At 39.0% G+C, this 24,837-nt stretch overlaps 2 protein-coding genes across 2 annotated transcripts; both read left to right on the plus strand.

Moving 5' to 3' along the window:
• The first annotated feature begins 1,629 nt into the window (after positions 1-1,629).
• On the plus strand, positions 1,630-5,324 carry LOC143861943 (golgin family A protein). The gene is made up of 3 exons (XM_077372911.1): positions 1,630-2,665; positions 2,786-2,902; positions 3,565-5,324. Exons 1-3 carry the CDS (start codon positions 2,210-2,212, stop codon positions 5,062-5,064), a joined length of 2,073 nt encoding a protein of 690 aa, XP_077229026.1. The 5' UTR covers positions 1,630-2,209; the 3' UTR covers positions 5,065-5,324.
• An 11,952-nt stretch (positions 5,325-17,276) lies between these two features.
• Positions 17,277-18,910, plus strand: LOC143861672 (uncharacterized). The gene is made up of 2 exons (XM_077372555.1): positions 17,277-17,444; positions 18,344-18,910. The coding sequence occupies exons 1-2, from the start codon at positions 17,277-17,279 to the stop codon at positions 18,908-18,910; spliced, it is 735 nt and encodes a 244-aa protein (XP_077228670.1).
• The last annotated feature ends 5,927 nt before the right edge of the window (positions 18,911-24,837 follow it).

A 24,837-nucleotide genomic window follows, 5' to 3' on the forward strand; every position in this document is an offset into this window, starting at 1 on the left:
ATATAAGTCCTTTTTTTACCTGAATTTATCTTGTGGCCTACATTGCTTATATATGGGGATTATTATCCAATATTCCTGAAATATTGACATATTTGAGGGGTGCCACTATGAATCTATATATCAGGCCAAATAAATGCCCCCTTGTTGGGCCCCAAAATTGCCTTTATGGCTTTACCATTTATCATATAAGTCCTTTTTTTACCTGAATTTATCTTGAAAACCCGAGCGGCACAGTAAATTTCATCTAAAACCTTGCCTCTAACCCTAATACAATGTAAAATAACAGAACCACCCCCCCCCCCCCCCCCCCCCCCAAAAAAAAAAAAAAAAAAAAAGCACATTACATATTATGCATGTAGAGAATACACAATTGGTCGCATCTAACCGCTCTTTTGGAATCCTTTGGAAGGCTGGCTCAATCCCAAAAATCTGAGTTTGTTAAACTAGGGTTGCCACCAGCCACACCAAGGACCGGGCTATTGGATTAAAACCATATTTTCTTAATACCTAAGGTCGCACTATATCGAAAGCGGTCTCTCATAATTCTAGCTTTAGTCAACATTTTAATATTCTTATCGTAGAAATAAGAAAAAGCAAATCTTATCTCGCTTTTTATTATCTCTATGGCATCTCCTCCTCCTCCTGTGAAACTAGGGTTGCCACTACCCACCACACCATCAATATTTAGTTTCAGAATGTTAAAACCAAGTCTTCTCCACTCAACTATGGAAGCATTTTTCATGAAACTCAATTTCTACACTCATACAATAAAAATTCTCACCGATCTAATCCTAGCCATTTAATTACCGGCATGTAAATGGACGGTCAAGACATAATTAAAAAATTCATTGACCCTAAATTCAGGATCATAGAATCAGTGTCATCGGGGGTAGTAGTAGCCCATCATCCATTGTGGGTCCTACCAGATATGTTATCATAGTCATTTTAAAGTAGAGATTAGGGTGGACTACCAACTTTGGTGTGTGAGCTTGAAGTCTGGTAGTGGGTCAACTTCATAGGATCATCCAAACCGATCATTTGTTGGGCCACAATGTAAATAGGTTGTAATTAAAAATCACATCCATAGGATGATCCTAGCCCGAGAGACGGCACAAGACAAACTCTATAAGTTGGAGGGTCAGGATCTTCCTATGGAGATGATTTTCGACCTACAGCCTATTTAATCGTGGCACACTAAATGAATGGTTTTGGATCATCCTATGAAGGGCCCCACTTTGTTTTTTTCGTAAGATACTAGACTTAATGCGCACACACCCTATAAAATCTCCAGCAAGATCTCCTCATATCCCTTCATCGAAAATATTTTCTTCATTCGATGAATTTTCTCTTCTTTTGATGAGAATCAAGAGCATGTTGGGCCCATCATGTTTTGCTATTTTTTCCCCACAAAATACTAGCAAAAAAATGCTCCAAAAACGTTTCTTAATAACGATAACGCCCCTCAACTGCCTGTTGGTTACATACGAATGGCGAAATAAAATATCTGTCTCTTTTGTCATTTTCGTAGAAGTTAGATTTATTTTAGTAATTTCGTAGCAGCTGTCACAACGCCTCGAGATTCCGCGACGATTACAGCTCGGCGAGTTTCGCAAAAATCAAAAGATAAAAATTAAAAATCGCCCCCTCGTGTGAAGACTCTGACTCTGTAAACTGCTCTGCTAGGCTTCCATATCTTAAGATTTCGAAAAAAGGAAAGAGGAAAAGGAAAAGAGAGAATGTTGTTTCTGCTTTTTGTCTTTCGAGATTCAGCCTCTGGATTATGTTTTTAATGTCTTTCGTTATAAGAAAAAACTGTCATCAGATTCCTCTGTTTTTCTAGAAACAAATCGAAGCCCTGTTTCTTGAAATCTCACAGGAATTTGAGGAAGAAGGAACAGAAAATTACATTTGATTAATGGGTTTTCGTCCTTTTGAAGAAATCTATAATGGGTTTTCAGTGATTTCAGATTTAACCTACTCATCTTTAGTAGGAATCAAAACCCCCCTCCATTAAAGGTAGGGTTTTTCTTGTTTCGGATTTTAGCTCTTTTGATAAAAGGCCTAATTTTTTCATCTTAAGAAAAATTCAGAAGTGATTTTTAGTCATAGGCTCTTCTGCAGAGTATCCTTCAAGTGTCTTTCTAGGGTTTAGGCTTTTCATCTTTTGAAGAAGAACAAAACCCTTCCAATTGAAAGACAGAACTACAAAATGCCGAGGCAAAATCGTGGTCTTGAGGGTCTAATTGGGAGAGCTTGCAAGATCCGAAAGCGCGGTTGCGCATCATCATCATCTTCATCATCAATATTACAGAATTACCGATTCAAACGTGCGATTTTGGTTGGGAAAAGGGGAGGATCTAGCACGCCTGTTCCCACATGGAAGATGAGCTCGAGATCTCCGGCTTCCATGGCGGGTGTGCCTGAATCTCCCAAGTATACGCCGTCTCAGACAGGCAGTAAAATAAAGCAAGCTCCAGTATCTGCTAGGAAGCTCGCAGCCACCTTGTGGGAGCTGAATGAGATCCCATCGCCACGAGCAAAAGAAGATTTGCAGGAGAAAAGGATTAAGAAAGAGATGAGGAGGAGAGATAGGATTCCTAGATCAGTTCAATCTGGTTCTCTCCCTCCACATTTATCTGATCCTTCACATAGCCCTGTATCTGAGGTGTGTTATTCTTTTTATGTTATTTCTTTGATGATTTGGGTTATGTGTAAGGTTGTTTATGGGAGATATGTTATTGATGGTCCTGATTCTGTTCTTTTATTTTATTTTATTTTTTGGTAGGATCGATCAGGAACTAGTAGTATTAGGAGAAGAGTGTCAGCTATTTCTCAGAGAATTAGGTCACACGAGCGCAATGGTGGGGGCTTAGATTCTATGAGCAATGCCAGTTTAATGGAGGTACCAGACCTATTATGTTTTTTTTTTTTTGAATGGTACGAGACCTATTATGTTGTCCTGCATGGTTCCTCCTATCTTAATTTTCATTTGATTGTTCATGAATATGTGGTTAATTTTGATCTCTATAGGATGTCTTTCATGTCCTAATTTTCATTTGATTTTTCATGAGTATGTGGTTAATTTTAACCTCTGTAGGATGTCTTTCATGTCTTAATTTTCATTTGATTGTTCATGAGTATGTGGTTAATTTTGAGTTTTATAGTATGTCTTTCATTTCTTAATTTTCATTTGATTGTTCATGAGCATGTGGTTAATTTTGAGCTCTATAGCATGTGTTTCATGCGATGGTTTTGGGTATTTTGAGTCATTGGATGGTCTAATTGGTCGTAAGAATCACCTGGTGAACTTTAAATTTTGAAAATTGGAAGAATTCATCTTGAAAATTTCTAAAGAGTCAAGACTTTGAGTATTTCACAAAGCCCCTTGATCATTTCAGAATAAATTATGTTGTTGGTTCTTCTAATGTTTGATGCTTTGTTTTGTTGGATTGAAATGAATACGAAAAGAACTACATCTATTATTGGTTTCCTTGCTGATTAATTTTTTGTATGAGATTTTTTTTGCAAGCAAAATCCTGTTACAATCACTTGAATGTGTTGCAGATTGAAACACGTTCTCGAGGCCCTACTCCATCGGGGTCAGTTGTTGGTACAAAAAGCCGGTTAAGGGATGTCAGTAATGGTTTGACAACATCTAAGGAGCTTTTGAAAATTCTCAATCGCGTCTGGGGTCTTGAGGAGCAACACTCGTCTAGCATGTCTCTTGTTTCAGCTCTGCGTGGTGAGCTTGAGCGAGCCCGCGTGCAGGTCGATCAGCTGATCCGAGAGCAAAAGTCTGACAGGGAAGAAATCAATTACCTTATGAAACGATTCGCAGAAGAGAAGGCCACATGGAAGAGTAAGGAACAAGAGAGGATTATGGCTACTATTCAATCCATTGGAGGAGACCTAGAGGTAGAGAGAAAGTTGAGGAGGCGAACCGAGAACCTGAATGCGAAGCTTAGCAAAGAGTTTGCAGAGACGAAGGCATCTCTCTCAAAGGCAATGAAAGAACTCGAGAGTGAGAGGAGAGCAAGAGAGTTAGTGGAACAAGTTTGTGATGAATTAGCGAGGGGAATTGGAGAGAACAAGGCGGAAGTGGAAGAACTAAAGATAGAATATGCAAAAGTTCAGGAAGAGGTGGAGAAGGAGAGGGAAATGCTGCAGCTTGCAGATGTATGGCGCGAGGAAAGAGTTCAAATGAAGCTCTCAGAAGCCAAGTTTCAGTTAGAGGAGAAAAATGCAGCTGTTGACAAGCTGAGGAGTGAGCTCGAAGCTTTCCTGCGAAGCAAAAGAACAAAAGAAACAAGAGGGCAATATAAGAACCGTGGGGGTACGGTGGAAGTTGAGGAGCAACGGCAGCTTACTGGTTCAAGCAAAACTTATTTGGGCATTGATCGAGATGGAGAAGGTGAAGGAGAGGTAGAAGATGGGGAAGAGGGGAAAGAAATAGAAGAAGAAGAAGATGACTCGGCCGAAAGTGATCTACATTCGATTGAATTAAACATGGACAACAACAGCAAAAGCTACAATTGGAGTTACGCCGCTGGAGCTGCAGAGGACAATCCAAAGAGAGTTTCTGTTGAGGAAGAGATGAAAGGGAGGAAATCCATATCTGAAAAGTATCCAAGGGGTAGCAGCATTTCACATAATAGAAGCTTATCAGAAGGAATTGACTGGGACTTTAACACTGAAAATTATCAACGTCGTGGAGATGGGTCTAATAGAGAAAGATTGTCTGAGAGTAATGGCCTTCCTGAAAGGCAGGCTCAGAAAGGGCATTATGAAGATGAGGTGCAGAGATATAATTCTGTAAAGGATCTTAGGGACCGCATATTGTCCAGTTCAAGGATGGCGTCTGCTCAAGGTTTTGCCAGCCCGACACGACAGTGGACTCAACGATATCCATCACAAGATCCAGTTGATGCAGTTCGCGAAAGATCCAAGGTTGCAGAAATGGTGAAAGGGATGCGGGAGAGCGGTTTCAAAGCAAGATTAGTAGAAAACAAAGGTGAGTCCCGAAATTCAAGACATAAGCCGTTGCCTAGAGCTCCCAAACAGTAAGGATTGCCTGGCCATCTAGTTCGTTTCGCTCTTTTTTTTAGCTACTTCTATAATTTGCCTGTGTTTTCTCTGTAAATGAATCTACTTGCTTGAATGGCTGCTTAATTTGCTTGAACTAATTGTCAGATCATTGAAAGTTAGGAGCCTCTCTCTCTCTCTATATATATATATAGATTTTGGTAGTAAACATCCTTGTAAAACGCTTCGACTATTGCTGAGCTATAAATGCTGGCTTCAATTCCAATTTTTCTACAGTCTAATTTGTTTGTTTTCTTTCAACCAGCTTATGTTCACAATAGTAAAAGTAGATCATGTCTACCTTTTAGTTTTCTTTCTCTCTTTTTTTTTTTTTTTTTTTTTTTTTTTTGTGAAATGTGTCTTTTGAGGGAGAACTATGCCTACCTTCATCTAAGGCAGACCTCATCTCATATTAAAAAACTCGATCGAATACTCGAAAACTCACCAAGTGAACTCCTTCACAGTAAAGGTGAGTTAAGAGGTTACTCAGACTTCTTGGAACCCTGAAGAACTCTATAGAGATCCCAACACTGTAAAAACATTAGATCGCATTGTAATCTTTTTAAACTCAACCTCAATTGATATGCCTCAATTGATATGGTCTTGGGTGTTCTGCTCCTATTCATTGTCATTCAAAACATAAAATTAAAAAAATTCAACTTCATTTGAGTATTTGATAAAGTTCATATTCGAGTTAAAAAAATATGGCCATGTCTATGTTCAGGTGAGGCAATCCTCATGTCCTGTGCTTTAATAACAACTCTTTTGGCTAGTTGAAAATATTGCACAAATTGATTCAACTCGGTCAATACTGGCTGAGTTAAGGTGCCTAACCTTTTTTTTTTGTACAATCTGAGAATACTTGATCTGTTCTCGAATACACGGAAAGCCAGACTAAAGTTTAAACCTTTCAAACTTGACAAACTCGATCGAATACTCCGCTAAGTTTCAACTCGACTCGATTTGGCTCTGCATCATGTCCAAGTCTGTGTTTCAAATTTTCTAACCTTTGAAATCTCAAGCCATCGCCAATCGCCATGAGATTAGAGGGGGAGTGTTGAAGTATAAATGATTAAATAACACCAACTTTAACAGCTTAAGCTTTTAGAGTAATTGGTTGGTTCAAAGAGGGTAGGTTTTCTTTTTGTGTTTTTAGAGGAATTTCGTGGGTCCTATCCTTCTGTTATCATCTTTACCAATTGTTTGAATTCATGCTGTTCTTTTGGACATCTTCCCCTGGGATGACATAAGTCATCATCTTTACAAAAAGAAAATAACAATGATACCTGGCCTGCCTTTGTGGGTTAGTGGGTGGATTTAACCAAAAAAAAAAAACACATACCAATGCACATGTAGTAGGCTTTCATTGAATCTTAAATTTGAAGCAACATAGACATGATTGAGATCCTTGGACACATGTAGATAACCATGTGCAATTATTAAACTATAAAGAAAACAAAAGAAGTTTTATGACTAATAATCCTTCTCTTGGAAGCATGATAAAGGTTGATTAGCAAAGTAAAAACAAAGTGATCAAGGCCGGGTCAGGCATCCTGTAATATATTATAGCAGAATGTCAATTTTAGTTGATCAGATGCATTGATATGGTTGTGCCAGTAGTGTCTACTATAAGTTATGGTCCTTCCTGTTGTAGATAATGATAAGACAGAACATAAGATTTTGTTAGGCAAGGCACTTCCAGGAAGCTATCTTTAAGATGGTAATTTCCCACGTATAGATGCAGATGGACTCTTGAAATTCTATCTCAGAAAAAAGTATGAAAGACAGTAGAAATTCCGGAAGAAGAAGATATATATAACAAACTCGGATCGAGTCCCTTTTAAGGACTTTGAATAGGTGCAAAGACACCCTTCTGAAGAGACTGAGAATCGGGGTAAAAGACACCCTCTCATGAAGAGATTATCACCATTCTAAATAAGAGGCGCAACTCTTCAAATATAGTCGTTTAACATAAAACTATTCAGGCAATTAAAACATTTTTTGTTTAAATGACAATTATAGCCTTAGGCCTTATCTTTTTATTTCTTCTTCTTTTTTCCTTCTTTCTTATATATATATTACTTGAAGTTCTTTCATGGTGCTCTCTCAAAGAAAAAGAGCTCCAAAGAACTTGAATGAGATGAGTGAAACTATCTCCTATTTATAGATAAAGGAGTGAAGGAGTTTGAATCCTAAATCTCCATGTGGGATTCACCAAATTTTAAATAATTCCCACCAAAGCATTTGAAAAGATTCCAAATGAAAAAGATTGAGGGAACTTTGCACAACTTTCAAGACTTTGATTTTTCCCTTCAAATTAATTGAGAGAACTTGCACAAGTCTAAAAAAACTTTGATTTTTCCCTTCAAAATATATTATTGTAATATAATATAATTAATAATACCAATTACATTATTAGTAATATAATAATTTATAATATATAACACTTCCGCAATAGAACGATCTTAGCGCTTGATCTAACGACATCTTTTTTTGGGTTCATCCGAGAACGGTTTAGCTTGATTTTTGTACCCTTTATCTATTGGATGGTGGATCAATTTTCTATTATATTCAAAACTTTATAAGTAGAAGTGGCAGAATTTCATTTCTAGCATTTTTTTTTTCATTCTATTCCATATCATCTTCGAATTTCAGTAGGAAAATCTCATTATTCCTTCATATATATATTTAAGACTTTACAGGTGTAAAGTGTCGTTTAACTATTAAATACGTTATATTTTTAAGTGTTGCGTTTGTTTTTACCTCAAAAAAAAACATGTATTTTCCAATTGAATAATGTTCGCTCTCATAGCTTGCTGCTTTCTTTTCATATTTAACTTCAAAATGATTTCTGAAATTATTAGACCCAAATAATGCTCAGAGGTATTCCAAAGAGGCCTTTACTTTCAAATTTCAAATGCTAATGAAGCTCCCTTAATTGATCAACTTTAATTAACATTACCATTACAATTTGAGCTCCAAAGCTAAGAGACATGTGCCATGTCTAACCATCTAATCAATCACAAATGGCCCACGTGTCAAACTATTATAGAGACATGTGGTACTCTCCATGAAACTATAAACATCCCCCAAATAACGTTGTCACATCATCAGTGGCATAAGTCACTCGCTCAGTCGTGTCGTCTCAGCGATTTTAGTGTTCTAAATCCACACGTGTCATGATTTAGATTGTCCATGTCCCAGCATTTAATGCCTTCAAACTCCTGAGGAATTCCCCAGGTGTAATTCTATTTTCCCAAAAGCAAGTGAACACCAAAATTCTATCTAGTCAAGGCAAAAAAAAAGGCTGTTTTCCAGGGATTTGTTTTCCAGGGATTTGCTTTCCAGGGAACGCAAGTGAATAGAGCTGAAGGGAGATGATATTTTCACTCCCCCTCAATTACACATGCGCTCTCCTTATAACTTGATTTTGACATGAAAGTGGGCAACTTTGAGGCTTTTTGACGTCAAAATCACGCTATAAGAGGACGCATGCGGAATTCTTTTTTTTGGGGGGGGGAGGGGGTGGCGTCGTTTGAAAATATCATCGCCCATTCAAAAAGCTGGCAAAGAAGGGCACCCCAAGTAAAAGAAAACAGAACTCCCCCATCAAAGAAAAACAGAACCCCTAATGCTACGTTTGGTTGCTTGGAGTGGCTCGGAGAGTAGCGGAATAGGAAATCAAAGGAAGAGACAAGAATTTTGATTTGCCTAGAATTGCCTCGAAAAATTGTGTAGTAGTGTTTGGTTACGCGGCAAATAATGGGAGCGTAGGAGAAAAAGCAGGGGGTGTCATTACCAATATAGGGAGAGAGGAGAGAGAGGAAAGAGAGAACATCATTTCCTAGAAAATTCAACCATAATTCTTTGCTTTTGAAATTAAGGGACAAGAAAGAGACAAACAATTATTACATGGGAGAAATCTAAGGGAATCAATACATTTTGGCAACCAGACGTGGAATGGCATGCTAAATCCAAACCAAATTCCGACGGCTGCCCCTGGATCACGGTAAACAAGGCTTCATCTGAGTACTGGGGTTTTGCTTTAAATCCAGCTCGTGTATATCTTGTCTCTTGCTTGTTTTGAATTTTTCTTCGAGAGCTTCATGACCCTGGTTGTTCCTGCTAGGGTAACATCTATCTTTAGTTAATTTACAGGAAGGGCCGTAGGGGTCCGCGTAACCCTAGCTTACGCACAAAAAAAAGCATTTCATGTGTTCGGACAGGTGGGCCTATATGGTAGGCATCATTCAAACAACATCATGTCCCACACGCTGCCTGACACAGGGATAAGGAAGATGCATCTGAATGTTTGAGAGGTGAGTTTTGATATGGACACTCAAATCTTAATCCCATCCAAAGAGCCCCAGAATCAAACAAAGATGGGATAAGGCAGATGCATCTGAATGTTTGAGGGGTGAGTTTTGATATGGACACTCTTAAATCTTAATCCCATCCAAAGAGCCCCGGAATCAACCAAAGAAGAAATAAGAGTGAAAGTATATCTATTATATCTGTGGCCCCCCTTTGATTGCTGAGAATTTTTAACGTGATGGTTTGATTTTGAGGCTATGTCATCTTCACAAAAGGTCCCACCAAAATGAAGGATTTATTTCATGCGAGTGCCCAGTGGACGGTTCAGATCTATCTAGCTCTTATATTAAGGCTTCTCATGGTATTAATCTCTCTTTGAAGATGCTGGGGCCTTAAATGCCTGTAAAAGACATGCAAAATGGTGAAGTTTTTCTAAAAGGAGCCCAAATCGGGTCAATTTTAATTTGCAAATTTGGGTTGAGTTTTTATCATAAAATTGGGTTTGGTTCGGGTTGATTCCAATTCATTTTTATTTCAGTCTTTCAATCACGAGGGATTATAAACTTACGGAGCCCTTGTAGAAACCCTCTACAAGGGCTTAACTATTGGATCCACGTCATTCTTAATTATTTCTTAACTTTTGTAGTTTCATATAGGGATCAAGAAGATGAATTTTTTTTATTTTTTTATTTTTAACCTACCTATGAGATAATTGCAGCCCCATTGATTACATATCCTAACTCTGAAACCTAAAGTTCATTTCTTTCTCGCAATAAACTTTAGGCAGTGATAAATCGACCCCATCTCTCTCTTTCCCTCCTCTCCTTCTCTCTCTAACCACTGCCCTATATGGGGGTTGATTTAGAGGAACCTGTGTGAGTTGGGATAAGAACACAAGGTAAGTTCATTGTCGTACCTGCCTTGGAGGTCAGGGTTGCAACTCGGGTTGGGCGGGTCGGGTTTTCCATAACCCAACCCTATCCAATAAATTATCTCGGGTGGCGTGGATTCTTTACCGGAAGTCTCGACCTACTCAACATAGTTTAGAGGGTTGGGCCGGGCCGGGCCTTTAATGTTTATGCCCTGATCGTTTTAGATTGTGTTAACCTATGGTGAGGGGGCCAGCCAATTATTAGTCCAAAATTATGTTTAATTTTGCGCAGTGATATCTCCCCTCCCCTCCCCTGATGGATGTCCCCCCGCCTTAACAGTTATCGTTAACTTTTATGAAGGGGCGGAGGAGAAACCGTTAACTCTAAAAGCATTAAAAGTTGTCAAACCAAAAATCTCTAATTTTAGTTGTCAAGTGTATAAATTTAAGGAAAATACTACTTCGGATCACAAACTTGAACACATCTTTCAAACCAAAAATCTCTAATTTTAGTTGTCTAAGTGTATAAATTTAAGGAAAATACTACTTCAGATCACAAACTTGAACACATCACTGAAAAACAAGTTTATCTATTTAAGAGATATATAAGAAAAGCATAGCACACATGTAAGAGTCGGGACGTGTTTTGGGTTTTTTTTATTTAAACCCAGTACCATTCAAGATTTGGTCTGGTTTTTCCACCTGAAACCCAACCCAACCCAAGACCCCTGATTTATAAACCCATCCCATGTTTTTTTTTTTTATGATCGAGTCGATGCCAGTTGGGTAAAACCCAATCCAAGTTGCAACCTTATTGGAGGAGGTGATTTTTGTTATTGATCAATTTCTCTTTACATGCTCCAGATGAATTGAATGTAAATGAAGAATAAGTTAGCAAAAATAAAAATATATTTAATAATATTAAATAGATAATTAACAAATTAATTAATTGAAAATATTTAAGTATATAGAACTAAACGTGATATGAGTGGTCAGACAAATAGCACGACAATAAAATGATATGTTGAATACAAAGATTTGGGAAGTGATAGTTACGCCCTTTTGATCGCCAGGGACACCCAGAGCCAGTGTACGTTGCAATCAAACCCACTTGATGTTTTTGACATCAAGTACATTAGTCCCCCTATAGTCATTGATACACGAGTGCTGGGTGTCCCTGGTGATCGAAAGGGGCTTAAATATCACTTCCCAAAGATTTCAATTTAATTTACTGGATGTTAAGAGGCAGTTACACCTCCAAGTGCATCGCCTAGAAATGAGCCTTTAACTCGTTTGTGAAGGGGGCCGAAATTAATCTGTTGGGTGTGTTTGGTTTCACAAAAGCCAAGATGACTCTAGGTTTTGCTTGGTATTTAGGTGCCACATCAGTAAAACACTTGTTTGGTTGCCAATTTAACAATGAAATCCCTAGGGTGTTTGGATACATAAATTTTAGAATCAAGGTTTTAATTTGAAAGCAATGTAAAATTCTAGATTTTTCAATCAATTATCCTCGATTATAAGTAAGAAATCCAGCTTCCCTCCCTGGGATTTCTAAAACATGGAAAGACGGGATGATCTCCTACTCAGCTCATTCGATGGTAAGAAAGGCGAGAAATCAGAAAAAGACGGATGATTGCCTTCTTCTCTCGTATGCCATCCCAGATTTTGAGTAGATCCAAGATTCTAAAATCCGTGTATCCATACGGCCCCTGGGATGTCTCTTAGTTAAACATTGCTATTTGTTGGCGTGTCACACCCTTGTCTCCTTCCTATAAAATTCAAGACAAAAACCACAAAAAGGTGGAATTATGTTTGGATTTCTTGATAGTGATGTTTTTTCTCACTTTCTCGCCTTTTCTCTTTTTCTTTCTTTGATCTCTATCTTCTCTCTATAATGGCAATGACACTCCCTGCATCTACTCTTTGGGTTTGACAACCAAACACTACATACCACTAATATTATACGAGTTAAGTTCTAGGTGAATCCAATGCTTGTCTCCTCCCTATTGACTAATTACACTAATATTCTATGCCGGTAAATAGTTGGAACCCTACAAAGGCGTGATTTTTAATGGGTGGTGATAAATTCACTCCCTCGCACGAGAATTTCAACCCCCTTTACCTGGTTGTTTAGCTACGATTGGGTACAGACGGTACTCTCTCTCTCTCTCTAGCCGCACTTACCATAGAACAAATTTCGTTTGGTATTCCTAAATATTCCCTAATAGCTTTCTCAAATGTATTTTTAGTTGAATTTTTCACTAAAAAAATAAATTAAACACGTTTCCCAATGGTGTGCGGGCGGGCATGGGGATTGCCGGATTGGACGTCCCTACGGAGCGGGGACGGGGATTCCCCGTCATCCCCGAAGCGGGGACGGGGATTTTTGCTTGAGGTGGGGACATGAAAGGAGAATGGAACATCCGGCGAGGCCCGGCCCCGCCCCGTTGCCACCCCTGAAGTGTACACACGTTTAGAAGTTTTCCTCCTCTCTCAAACAGTGCACACCCTTACAACTTTCTCTCTTCCTCAGCAGTCAGCACAACTCTTTTGAGGGGCCCACCAAATGTTTTAGATATGTTAAAAGGTAGGCCCCACTGTATTTAAAAAAAACAAGTTGACCGACATGCAGAGACCATATGATGTGTGCATGATAGTGGTGGTGTAAATGGTGTGTGTTAGTGGATGGATGTGTGTTAGTTATATAGCTTATGTGTTGTAGAGTTGTGGGAGTAGTTATTGCCTATGTTTATGTAAGTGGGGTCGTGGGTGTATTTATTTTCTATGTGTTATGTAAGTGAGTTAATGGGATAGTGATATGGCACTCCCTTTTGCTTGTATTTAAGTAGTAGTAAATCAATGAAATAAGAGGAAAAGAATTTTATAGCAAAGGAACCTTTGTAGGAGAGTCATGGTTCCTCTCGATTTGAACCACTAGGAGGTCCGGTTGCCTTGAATCAACCTCTTTCCCCACTTTTCTCTCTTTTAATTATTTGTGTTTATTTCTGTTACGGCCGATTAGGCACGTAACACCACATAACACATATTTAAAAAAAAACCTGGGCTCACCTTATTCGAAGATCCAAACTGTTCATTTGTTATGACCCATTGTAAATAGGCTAATGATGCTCCTAACCCTTCACTCCAAACCCTTCTATCTATAGAAGAAAGGTACCATATGACAGATGAAAGATGGAACATCTCATGCAGATGATTTTTGGGGGAAGCCTACTTACGTCGAGAACAACAAATGGACAATTTGGATCTTAGAAAAGGTAGTCCTCAATGAATTTTCAAATAAATACATATTATATGGTGCATATACGCAAGTGCATGTATTTTAAAATAATCACTTAAGCCCATTTTGTTTGAAGATTGAAAGGTTAGGATATCATTATAAATCTTTATAGATCGGAAGGTTAGGATCATTCAGTGGAGTTGATATTGGGTAGGACATATTTACATTGAGCCTAACAAATTTAGATCTTTGAACAAGGTGGGAACCACTCTATTTAAAAAAAAATACATGCACCTATGTAAAAACACTTTTAAATGTGTATTTATTAGAAAATTCATCGGGGCCAACCTTATTCGATGATCCAAGCGGTTCGTTTGTTGGCCCCTAATGAAAATACCATTTCCCATAAAAGCATCTACATAAGATAGTCCCAACTCTTTGATGTGTTTTATTGTATCTTTATTCTATAGATCGGATGGTTAGGATCATCCTATGTAGATGATTTTATATGCAAGATATATTTACACTGGGCCAAGGAAATGAATGGTTTAGATTTTAATTAAGGTGGGACCAAGTATTTTCTTTCTAAAAATATGTGTTATCTGGAGTTGGGTTCACTTACGGCCTGTTCAGTTGCCCGTTTTTTACGGAAACGGAAAGGAAACGGACTTCGAATCCGCGGAAAATGACCCAAAGTGGTCGTTTTGTTGGCAGAGAAAGGAAAGCGCTATTGAAGAGGTGGAATCCTTGAACTCCGACGTGTGAAGGTATTCTCCGTGAGATAAAATCCGACCAAAATAGACGGATTTCTCACAGATTTGCGATTAAGGGCACGGGGAAACCAAAATTTTCTCGCCTCTTTCGAGTTTTGGTGGAGAACAAAACCCCCGTCGTCTTCTCTTTCGAGACGCTTGCAGAGCAAAGGTAAGGTTCGAAACCCCTCTATTTCGTTTTCCCCTTCCTCTATTTCGTTTTCCCCCCTTTTCGATCTAGTTTTTTTTCTTGTTCTATCTCATTTTGTTCTTCGAAACCCTTTTTTTTTTGCTTTAATCTGTGTTCTTCTTGTAAACCACGTATTTGCCTTCGATCTGTGTTGTATTTTCATCTTATTTTCGTATTTTTTGTTGTCATCCCTCTTTGAACCGCCATTTTTGCCACAAACCCTATTTTCTATATCAGTTTCTACTTCGAAACCCTATTTTTCCATTCGATCTGTCTTTTTGTTCTATACCCTCATATTTGAAGCTTGTATTTTTCATTTCTTTTGCCATTTTAACCCTCATTTTTCATTTGTTTTGTCATTTTAACCCTCATTTTTTTGTTGTGAACCCTTTGAACTAGCATTTTTTGGTTGATCTCTGTGTTTTGCAGATTTTGGATTAGATCCATGTTTATCAGATTTGAAGCAAAGCAGATTTTGGTTGTAAACCCTTTGAACCAGTTATAAACCCTCTTTGAACTGTCATTTTTGGGTTGATGTCCGTGTTTTTTAGATGTTGGGGTGTTTCATTTGTTGTGAGTTATATTCAATTCATTTTTTCTCATGAGTTACAGGGGCTTATTTGATCTCCCTTGTTTTGCAGGGACACCAATTTCTAATTTTAATTTCTCTGAAGAGATCCTAACTTGCAAGGTAATAAATCTTATGTTCCTTTATCTTTATCTTGTTATTCTAATCATTTATGATGTTCCTTTTTCTTTATCTTGTTGTTAATCCATTATTAGTTTGCTCCATTTTAATCTTGTTTGTATGTGATATTAGCATTGTAGGATGACATTCTGGTTGAATGCTGAGATGGGGGTATTAATGGTGGTTTTGTTTGGAGAATATGGTAGTGTCAATGGTGGTGCTAGTGGTGGGTTTTTTGGAGAATTTGGTGGTGGTTATGGTGTTATGGATGGGTTGTTTTTTGGAGAATTTGGTGGTGGTTATGGTGTTATGGATGGGTTATGGATGGGGGTTGGTGGTTTTTCTGATTGTGTTATTTGTGATTATATTGATTGTTTTTTTTTGTTTAAGATGCCTTTTTTGTGATTGTGTTGTATTTTTCATTCAGTTTAGTTCTTATTTAGAGTAAGATGCCTCGTTGTCCTACAAGAAGGAGGAAGAAAGAGTTGAGGCGAAGAGCTGAGTTGAAGCGTAGGAATGAGTTAGTTCGGCAAGCAGTCGCACTACTAATGGCTGGTGCTGCTGCCATCTTAGTACTTTGGAAAGAGTACTATGAAAAGTATCTTCTCAGAGCTCCCTATGAAAGCAATTACTTAACGCGTCGTACGTTCATATCTTTTGTCATCGATTCAGATGAACACTGTCATAACTTGCTACGAATGAACGTCAGCTGCTTTCGTCAATTTGTTGAAATATTTAAACGGGCGGGAACCCTACAAGATACAATCCATTGTAAGGTGGAGGAGCAAGTTGCCATATTCTTGCATATTGTGGCACATAATCAGAGGGTTAGGACTATTAGAGCATGTGCTAGACGTTCAGGGGCAACTGTTTCGACGTATTTCAACAAAGTACTAAAGGCAATTTTGGGTATGCAAGATTTCTTCATCAAACCACCGACAGGTGAGACACCATCGCAGATTGAGGGGAATCCTAGGTGGATGCCATATTTCAAGGATTGCATCGGTGCAATAGACGGGACATACATACGTGCTAAAGTACGTATTCAAGACAAACCTGCCTACTTTTGTCGTAAGCATTTTATAGCTCAAAATGTTTTGGCGGCCTGTGACTTTGACTTAAAATTCACGTATATCCTAGCCGGATGGGAGGGTTCGGCTTCCGACTCGAGAGTGTTAGCGGATGCATTAACAAGGGCTGACAAGATTCCACTTATTCCAGGTACATTGTATATGACATAGTTACATTCTAGTAAACAAGTTCCCACTTATTATTAGTTGCTGATATAGAATATTTTTTTATTTGTAGGAAAGTTTTACCTCGCCGATGGCGGGTACCCTCTCTTACGACATTTCACTGCCCCGCATCGTAAGACCGCATACCACCTAAGTGAGTGGAGTGGGCGGCGTCCACGGACTAGTAATGAGTTGTTCAATCATAGACACTCGTCCTGTCGAAATATCATTGAGCGCACATTTGGCGTCTTGAAGAAGCGTTTCAATATTCTTAATGAAGAACCAATGTACAGTATCGAGAAGCAGATTGACATCTTCTTAGCATGTTGTTGCATCCATAATCATATTCGGCATTTAATGCCTAATGATTCAATACTAGAAGATGTGGACAACTTTCTAGCTAAACAACTCTTGGTACAAACTGTGGAAGATGAGGACATACCACGAGATCCTCCTGAATCAAGGGATGATGACAAAAGAGCAGGAGAGGAAATTAGAAACACGCTTACCACACAGATGTGGAATGATTTCAGTAGACATCATTGACGTTAGAGGATTATAATTTCACTCCATATATGGTTGTTTTCATGGTTATATGACTCTTTTACTATTTCGAGTATCTGTATTATGTTCTGATGGTTGTATGTGTGTTTATTCAAGTAACTCTGTTGTTATTAGTGTGAAAGATTAAAATTTTGAAGGAATATAGTAGCTACTTGTTTTGGATGATGTATGCTGTATCTTTTGATGGTTGTATGTGTATTTATTGAAGTTGTTATACATCTCAGGTTGTTATATGGATGTATGACTCCTAACGAACATATATGTGTATATTGAATCAGAATGACAAGTGTGCCACAAACCTCGCAGAAAAGGGGGAAGAATGTCATTTGGAATGACGAAATGGACAAGGTGCTCGTAGATACCCTTCTAGTTCAAATCGCAGAGGGGTACAAAATCCCAAATGGTTTTAAGGATCATGCTTATGTAGCTGCGGCCACTGCAATGAATGCCTTTTTCAACCTCCAACTAAATAAGGAGCACATAAAAAACCGCATCAAGACTAGGGGTGTAAACGAGCCGAGCCGAGCCGAGCTTGGCCAGGCTCGGCTCGGCTCGTTAAGCTAAAAGGTTAGGCTCGGGCTCGGCTCGGCTCGGCTCGGTCAGGCTCGGCTAGGCTCGCGAGCCGCTCGCGAGCCTTATCGAGCTTGGCTGGTTTGCTATTTTAAAAAGAAACAGATGTGTTGCAAAGGTCGCTAGCAAAAAGAAAAAACTGGTTCGGTTATTTTAAAAAGAAAAAGTTGTCTGGCAAAGGTCGCTAGCAAAAAGGAAAAAGAAAAAAAAGTAATCATTACGGGCGAAAAAGTAAAATACTAAAGCAAAGTTTTAAATGAAAAATTACGAATAAAAGTTGGCAAGTTATGACAATTACTAAAAAAAAACGAACAAAAGTTTGAAAATTATGACAATTACAGAAAAAAGTCATGATTATGTACAGCTGTTTCCTACTGTTTCCTACTCTATTATATTTAAATTATATTTATTACTATTATAATTACGGAAAAATTTATATTATATTTTATACGAGCCTTAACGAGCCGAGCCGAGCCTGGCCTAAATCGGGCTCGGCTCGTTAAGCTTAACGAGCCTGGCAAGCCGGCTCGGCTCGGCTCGTTAAGGATTCGAGCCGAGCTCGAGCCGAGCTTTTTTCGAGCCGAGCTCGAGCGAGCTTGCGAGCCCGAGCCAAAATTGACACCCCTAATCAAGACTATGAAAGAAACATACAAGAGTGTTTGCATCATCCTGAGTAGAAGCAGTTTTGGTTGGGACAATGAGACCAAAATGGTCACCTGCGAGAGAGAGGTCTACGATGACTACGTCGCTGTAAGAAACACTTCATCTCAAGATACAATCTTCTTATAGTAATACCATATCCAATATCTTCTAATTTTTTATGCTCATTCTCACAGGCTCATCCAAAACATAAGAAACACTTCACTACCCATCATGTTTTGCATGACGATATGTGCAAAATCTTTGGAGATGAGTTCGCGAAAGGGGCCAGGGCTAGGACGCGTGAGAATCCAAGCATAGCAAGTTCGCAGCCAGTCAGTCTTGATGACATTGGGGATGACTTTGCAGATGACCATACCCCCATGTCTCACCACCCAGCATCTCCAGAAGCAGATCCTAGTAATGGTGGTAGTGAGACATCTCCCTTAAGACGGGATGGTACCAAACGACAGAGGGCTCGTCAGGGTGGGGCACATTTGGATAGTATGTCGCGTATCTCAACAAGCATGGACAAGGTTGCCGATGCCCTCACAGGTGATCGTCCCCCTGCTTACCTTGCACAGCTTCGCGAAGCTGTTAGAGGGGTTGGGGGTTTTTCGCAGGATATCTTGTTGAGGACCACAGAGTACCTCACAATAAATCCATCTCAGGCGCATCTTTTCATCATGTACGAGGAGGATGAGAGGAGGTCGTACATCCGAAGGAAGATGGCTCGTTTCATCAGGCAACAGATGGATGATTGAGGGTGGTTATGGTGGTAGTTACTGTTATATGAACAATCTTTGTTTTATTTTGGATGGTGGTTATTTATTTTGGATGTTCGTAGCTATTGTGGTAGCTTTTATTTTAGATGTTAGTAGTTATGGTGGTAGTTATTTTTATCTGTATGTGATCTTTGACATTTGGATGGCGGTTAATGGCAGACGGTGCATATTTTCTATTTTGACATTTGGATGATGCTTTGATATCTTTTCATCGAAAATATGTTGTCTTTTTGTTAGGTGAGTATGGGGAAGCAGAAGTACTATGCTGTCTTTAATGGCATGTAGACACCCCATTTTGCTCTACCTTAATCGATAAAGAAATTAGGGTTTGTTTTCCGTCGGTTTTCCAATGTCTTTCTTTCCCGCATCCGTTTGTTACATTTCTAAATATTTTTGGTCATTTCCGTCGTGTTTTGCATTTTCCCGCTAAATGTTGAGAAGGATTATTCAGAAAAATCTAAACTAGGGAGAATTTGTACCCGTTTGTGTGGGACCCGCTGATGTGGGACCCGTTTGTGTGGGACCCGCTGATGTGGGACCCGTTTGTGTGGGACCCGCTGATGTGGGACCCGCTTGTGTAGGGCCCGCTGATGTGGGACCCGCTTGTGCGGAACCCGCTGATGTGGGACTCACCATTAGCATGACTTAACTTTCTCTACCATTTCCACTAACTTCATTTTTCCCTTTAAAATAACACCATTATCTCCATTACCATTATATATTCCATTATCCCCACCACCATTCCCACCATTACCATTATATATTCCATTATCCCCACCACCATTCCCACCATTACCATTATATATTCCATTATTCCCACCACCATTCCCACCATTACCATTATATATTCCATTATCCCCACCACCATTCCCACCATTACCATTATATATTCCATTATTCCCACCACCATTCCCACCATTACCATTATATATTCCATTATTCCCACCACCATTCCCACAATTACCATTGTTTATTTCCATTATTCTCCACCACACCCACCATTCACATTATATATTCCATTATTCCCCACCACAATTCCCACCATTACCATTATATATTCCATTATTCTCCACCACACCCACCATTCTCATTGTTTATTTCCATTATTCTCCACCACACCCACCATTCTCATTGTTTATTTCCACCTCTCCACTAAGTTTTTCACTATATAAAGAGAGGTGATGAGAAGGAGGAAAGAACACATTGTTTTTGGATAGTTTTCTCTTTCTCTCCCTCAATATCTCCCTCCCTCAATATCTCTCACTCTCTCACTCTCACACTATCATTATCTACTTTCTCTCCTTATTTGTTTCTCCCCATCTCTCTCCCTTGTTCCATATAAAAAAAAATATAAAAGAAAATAAAAACAAAGAAAAAGAGAAAGAAAGCGGAAGCGGATCAAGCGGCGGTGCGATTTTCGAATTTTTCGGCTCTCGGATTCGGCGAGGATTTCGATCACAGGTAGGTACTTAATTTTTAGATTTTTCTAGAATTATTTGGTATATTTGCATGATTTTTAGTATTTAATTGGATTTAGTTGAAAATTAAATATGTATGCTCAAAATCATGATCTCCATGAGTGTTTCGAAAATAAAATATATACTAAATGAATTCCAAAATTAATGAAATTTCGTGGGAAACTAATATGATACCAGTACATTCTACCATGAAATTTTGAGAATTTTGAGAATTTGTTTGGTATATTATTTTATGCTTTCTTTGAAATTTACCAGCTTTTGGAGGAATTGTTACTGACATCAGATCACAACTAAAATTCTTAAAATTTTTACAGTAGTCTTCAATCTCACATTTCTAGTTACTGTAAAAGTTTCAAGTGATTTGGATCTGTTTTCATATGGGATGTAGGGTTAATTCATAATCTGGTCTGAAAATTAAAAAATCTGAAACTGATAGTAAATGGTTTCCAAAATTCATGAAAATTTCTCAGTATGTTATTTTTACTTATATCTTATTACTGTAGAAATTTCATTGAATTTAGATTCATATTTCTAGTGGTTTCTGTGTTATTTGTGCAATCTGGTCAATCAATTGTTAAATCGAAATTAAATATGAGCTTAATGTAAAAATCTGTAAAACTCTTCCCGTAAGCTACATTTCATCGTATCTTGCTGCTGTAGAAATTTCAACTCATTTCGAATTCGTTTGCTACAATTTCACTTGTAAAATCACTCATATGTTTAAAATTGATAAAATTCATTGAAAATCCGAAATTAATTGAAAATCATCTGAATATTTCTAAAGAACCTTAAATCTCTGTCACACATTAACTCCTTAATCCATTGAAACAGAAATCTTAGGATCATTAGAATTCCCTGGAAAAATGGTCAGTGCATCCATAATCGTATCCCAATTGCAACCGATCTTTGACAATTTGAATACTTAAGCTATAGCATGTTGTTGGCTCCGAGGTTACTGTCCACGGAAATCCTGAGATATGCCAGGCAATAAGATGTTATAACCTAAGTATTAAATTGCGCAAGGAAAGAACGCACGATTCCCTTCCTTGGATGCTATTCTGGGCTGAAATTGGTGAACCCTAGAACCATTGGTAATCCTCAAGTGTCCATAAATCGAAAATCCATGAAATCTGAAATTAATTAACTTCAAGAATTTGAATTGATTTGTCTCGAGTCTTCCGGAACCATTGGATTATGGTTTCCAATCTAAGAACCATTAGAGCCCAATTTAGGAACACTAGTGTTGTGTCGTGTCCTAAGTTTTAGGGAGTCCTAGAGTTAGGAGTCCAGCCTCATCACGGACGCTTGCTATGTATAGCAACCGTACCATAGGTCTAGTTACACTAGTCACCTCATCTTTCCCTAAGACATGCCTAGTAGACTAGGATGTAGGCTAACCTGCATTAGTCTAAGGGACAACTTGCATTTAGATAAGAATCATATAGCATCTTCGATGAAATCCTAAGATAATAAAATCCTCAACTTGAATTAAACAACTTCTCTTAAAACTGTTGAAACAGTCAATCCCGTCTAGGTCGGTGTCTTAGTTGAGTTAGGCATATGTAGCTTAGCTTAGGTGCACCGAACTACGTCGACTCTGATCCCAGTGAGGCTTGGGTACGTAGGCAGCTTGGATGTCTGACGGCATACCACCCGCGAGTCGGCACCACAACAAATTGTGGTGTTTTGTATATTAATTTTCTTGTAAATACTTAATCAAATCAGTTAGGGTTTTCCATGAAATTAGAATTCTAGGAGAACTTTCACTTAGAATGAATCCAGACAAATTAATAAATCAAGATACACATCTAGGATTCACATTGAAATTAGATTCTAGGATGCATGTCACTTAGTTCGCACATTAACATAGAGTTGAATGAGCCATTTAAAATAAATTTAAAAGAGTTAGCTTTTGGAATCGAAGACCGATTATCGGACAAGAATGGTGCATGTGGTGGATAACTCCCCATACCTTCCATTCTCGTAACCAGGTAGCGAGTCTAGATTTCTGGTTAATTATGGGTCCTAGATCCCACATCTAGGTGGCGACTCTGTCAGTCTCTTTCGTGTGGAATTCGGATTGCCTTAGTGATCCCAAGTCCACAGGAAAGACGAATTCAAATCAATATTAAAATGCACACGCCAATCGCGTGGGAACGAGAGACCAAAGGAGAGCGCGCGGCGGCTCGCGCCCCACGCCCCTCTCGCGGGATCATGTCCCACAGTCTGGCGACTCTGCTGGGGACCACCTAACTTCATTACAATTCCAAAGGATAACTCATTTGAATCTATTTTAACTGGCTCATGAAAACTCTATATCTCTTTTATGCTTGTTAGATTAGTTTGTATGCTTTGTTTTCTCATCACATATACTCAAACTTAATCTAACAAAACCTGAAGGCATCATAGATTGCGCGAACTTATTGCACACACTTACATCACTTTCATCTAAACCCCTGCATCTCACATGCACACACGTCCTATTTTAGGAACCCGGAGTGTTATCTAGCATGGTTGACTGGGATTTCATCACCTGGTGCCTCTGTGCTAGAGAAGCATTCCACCCTTAGCCTAGTACCTTTATGGTACGTAAACGGATCTCTTGTTCACGTACTGATACGCCGGACACTGGTACAGTATATCGAACAGGGATTCGCGCTAAGGGAACTCTTGGCCTTACCCCTAGATTAACCCACACATGCATGTAGTATACGAACACATGTGCATCACGTGTGTGAGCCTAGTTTAGGATATCCTACCTATTTGTGTCTAGATTAGGCCGTAGACCATCTTCTAATGGCTACGATCGGTCCTAGGTACACAAACAAAGTCATGAGTCGAGATCCTCTCTCCACTCCGCTAGATTAGGATTAGGGTTGATGCCTTCAGGTAACACTGATAAAATGTGCAAAGATTAAAAAACTTTCCCTTTGGGGTTAGGATTTAAATCCCATTCATTTCCAAAGATCTCATAGGATTAGTCATTCATGATCCATCCGTTGAAAGCAATCTTATGCTATCTCATCTCATCTCGATCGTACGATTTTTAATCTTATATTATCTGATTCGATCGAGTATCCATACTTCCTTTATATTGGTAGGAACTCATCCTAATCTCATGTTCATGTAATCCTGATTATCCCTGTATCCTTTCTCCTGGCTTACAGACACCATGTCTACTTGTACAATTCTTGATTGGATCCGTGGTACATTAAGAGAATCCCATATCTATGCCATAAGTGAGCAAGAGAAAAATCTCTTCGGTTACGTGGCCACCATCAAGCTCGATTGGGGATTACTCTATGCTGCATCAGAGTGTTGGGATCCCGATCATCATGTCTTCCGTTTTGGCAACCAAGAAATGTGTCCCACCTTTGAAGAATGGTGTGCCTTATTGGAATATCCTGTAGATGGCCCTCTGGTGAAGCCATCTTACGTGTCGGATTATCGTCCTTTGTTCCTTCGCTTGATGAATAATCCAGATGAATCCATGAACTCTTTCATCAAAGACCAGGAAGTGTCCATGCAACAACTGATTGACATTTACCCTCCTGTTGGGCATATTGGTGCTGTTGATATTCAAAAAGCCCGAGGTCGCGCTCTGAGATTCTGCTCCTTTGCTAGGTTCCTCACTGTCCAGCCTTCTCGCTGTGCGTCAGCTGTTCTCTTGGACCTCGTTGATCAGATGGATCGTGGCGCCAATCCAATTCCTACTATGCTTGCAGAAACCTTCAATGGATTGGATGAGATGGCTCGTCTTCGTGCCAGCTCAGGTCCAGGCTCTTATGTTCGATCTTTTGTTGGGTCCTTCTCAGGATGTCCTGCATTACTTCACGTGTGGTTATGCCACAAGCTAAAAATTGCAGCTCCTGTGCATTTTGATCATACGTTATACACCTTCAGTGAATGGCGTCATGATGTTTCTTTCAATCATAAAGGCGATTGGGCTGAGTGGTTGAGTTCTCGCCATGAAGATCAGATTTATTGGCAAATCCCTGGAATCCAAGAAGCTGTCTTCAATACTGGAGAAGCTAACTACGTTCGCCTTCTTGGCCTCAAAAAGACTTCCTTTTATATTCCTGCCAGGATTCAGCGTCAGTATGGAAGGGAGCAATCCATTGTGCCTCCCCTTCGTCATTTCTATCCGCCTGAGGATCTCAAGCCCAAGATTGTCAAAGCCGTTTCATCTGCTTGGGATGTTCGAGTCATCAAATCTTTCAAGGAGTCAGTTGAGGAAGATAGTCGTCCAAAGAAGAAGTCTAGAAAGAGTGCTTAATGTCATGTTTTCTCTTATCAGTCTATTTTTGAAAGATCGAACCATGTACTCAAGCTTTAATGATCTATCAATAAAAGTTCACCTTTTTCTTTCAGTATCTTCGTCTATGCATACATCAGTGTCTACTTCTTTCTGATTTTAAATATGTCTTT

This window comes from Tasmannia lanceolata, unplaced genomic scaffold, assembly GCF_043159265.1.
Source record: "Tasmannia lanceolata isolate RefF3 unplaced genomic scaffold, GAP_Taslan_0.1 ptg000037l, whole genome shotgun sequence".
NCBI lineage: Eukaryota > Viridiplantae > Streptophyta > Magnoliopsida > Canellales > Winteraceae > Tasmannia > Tasmannia lanceolata.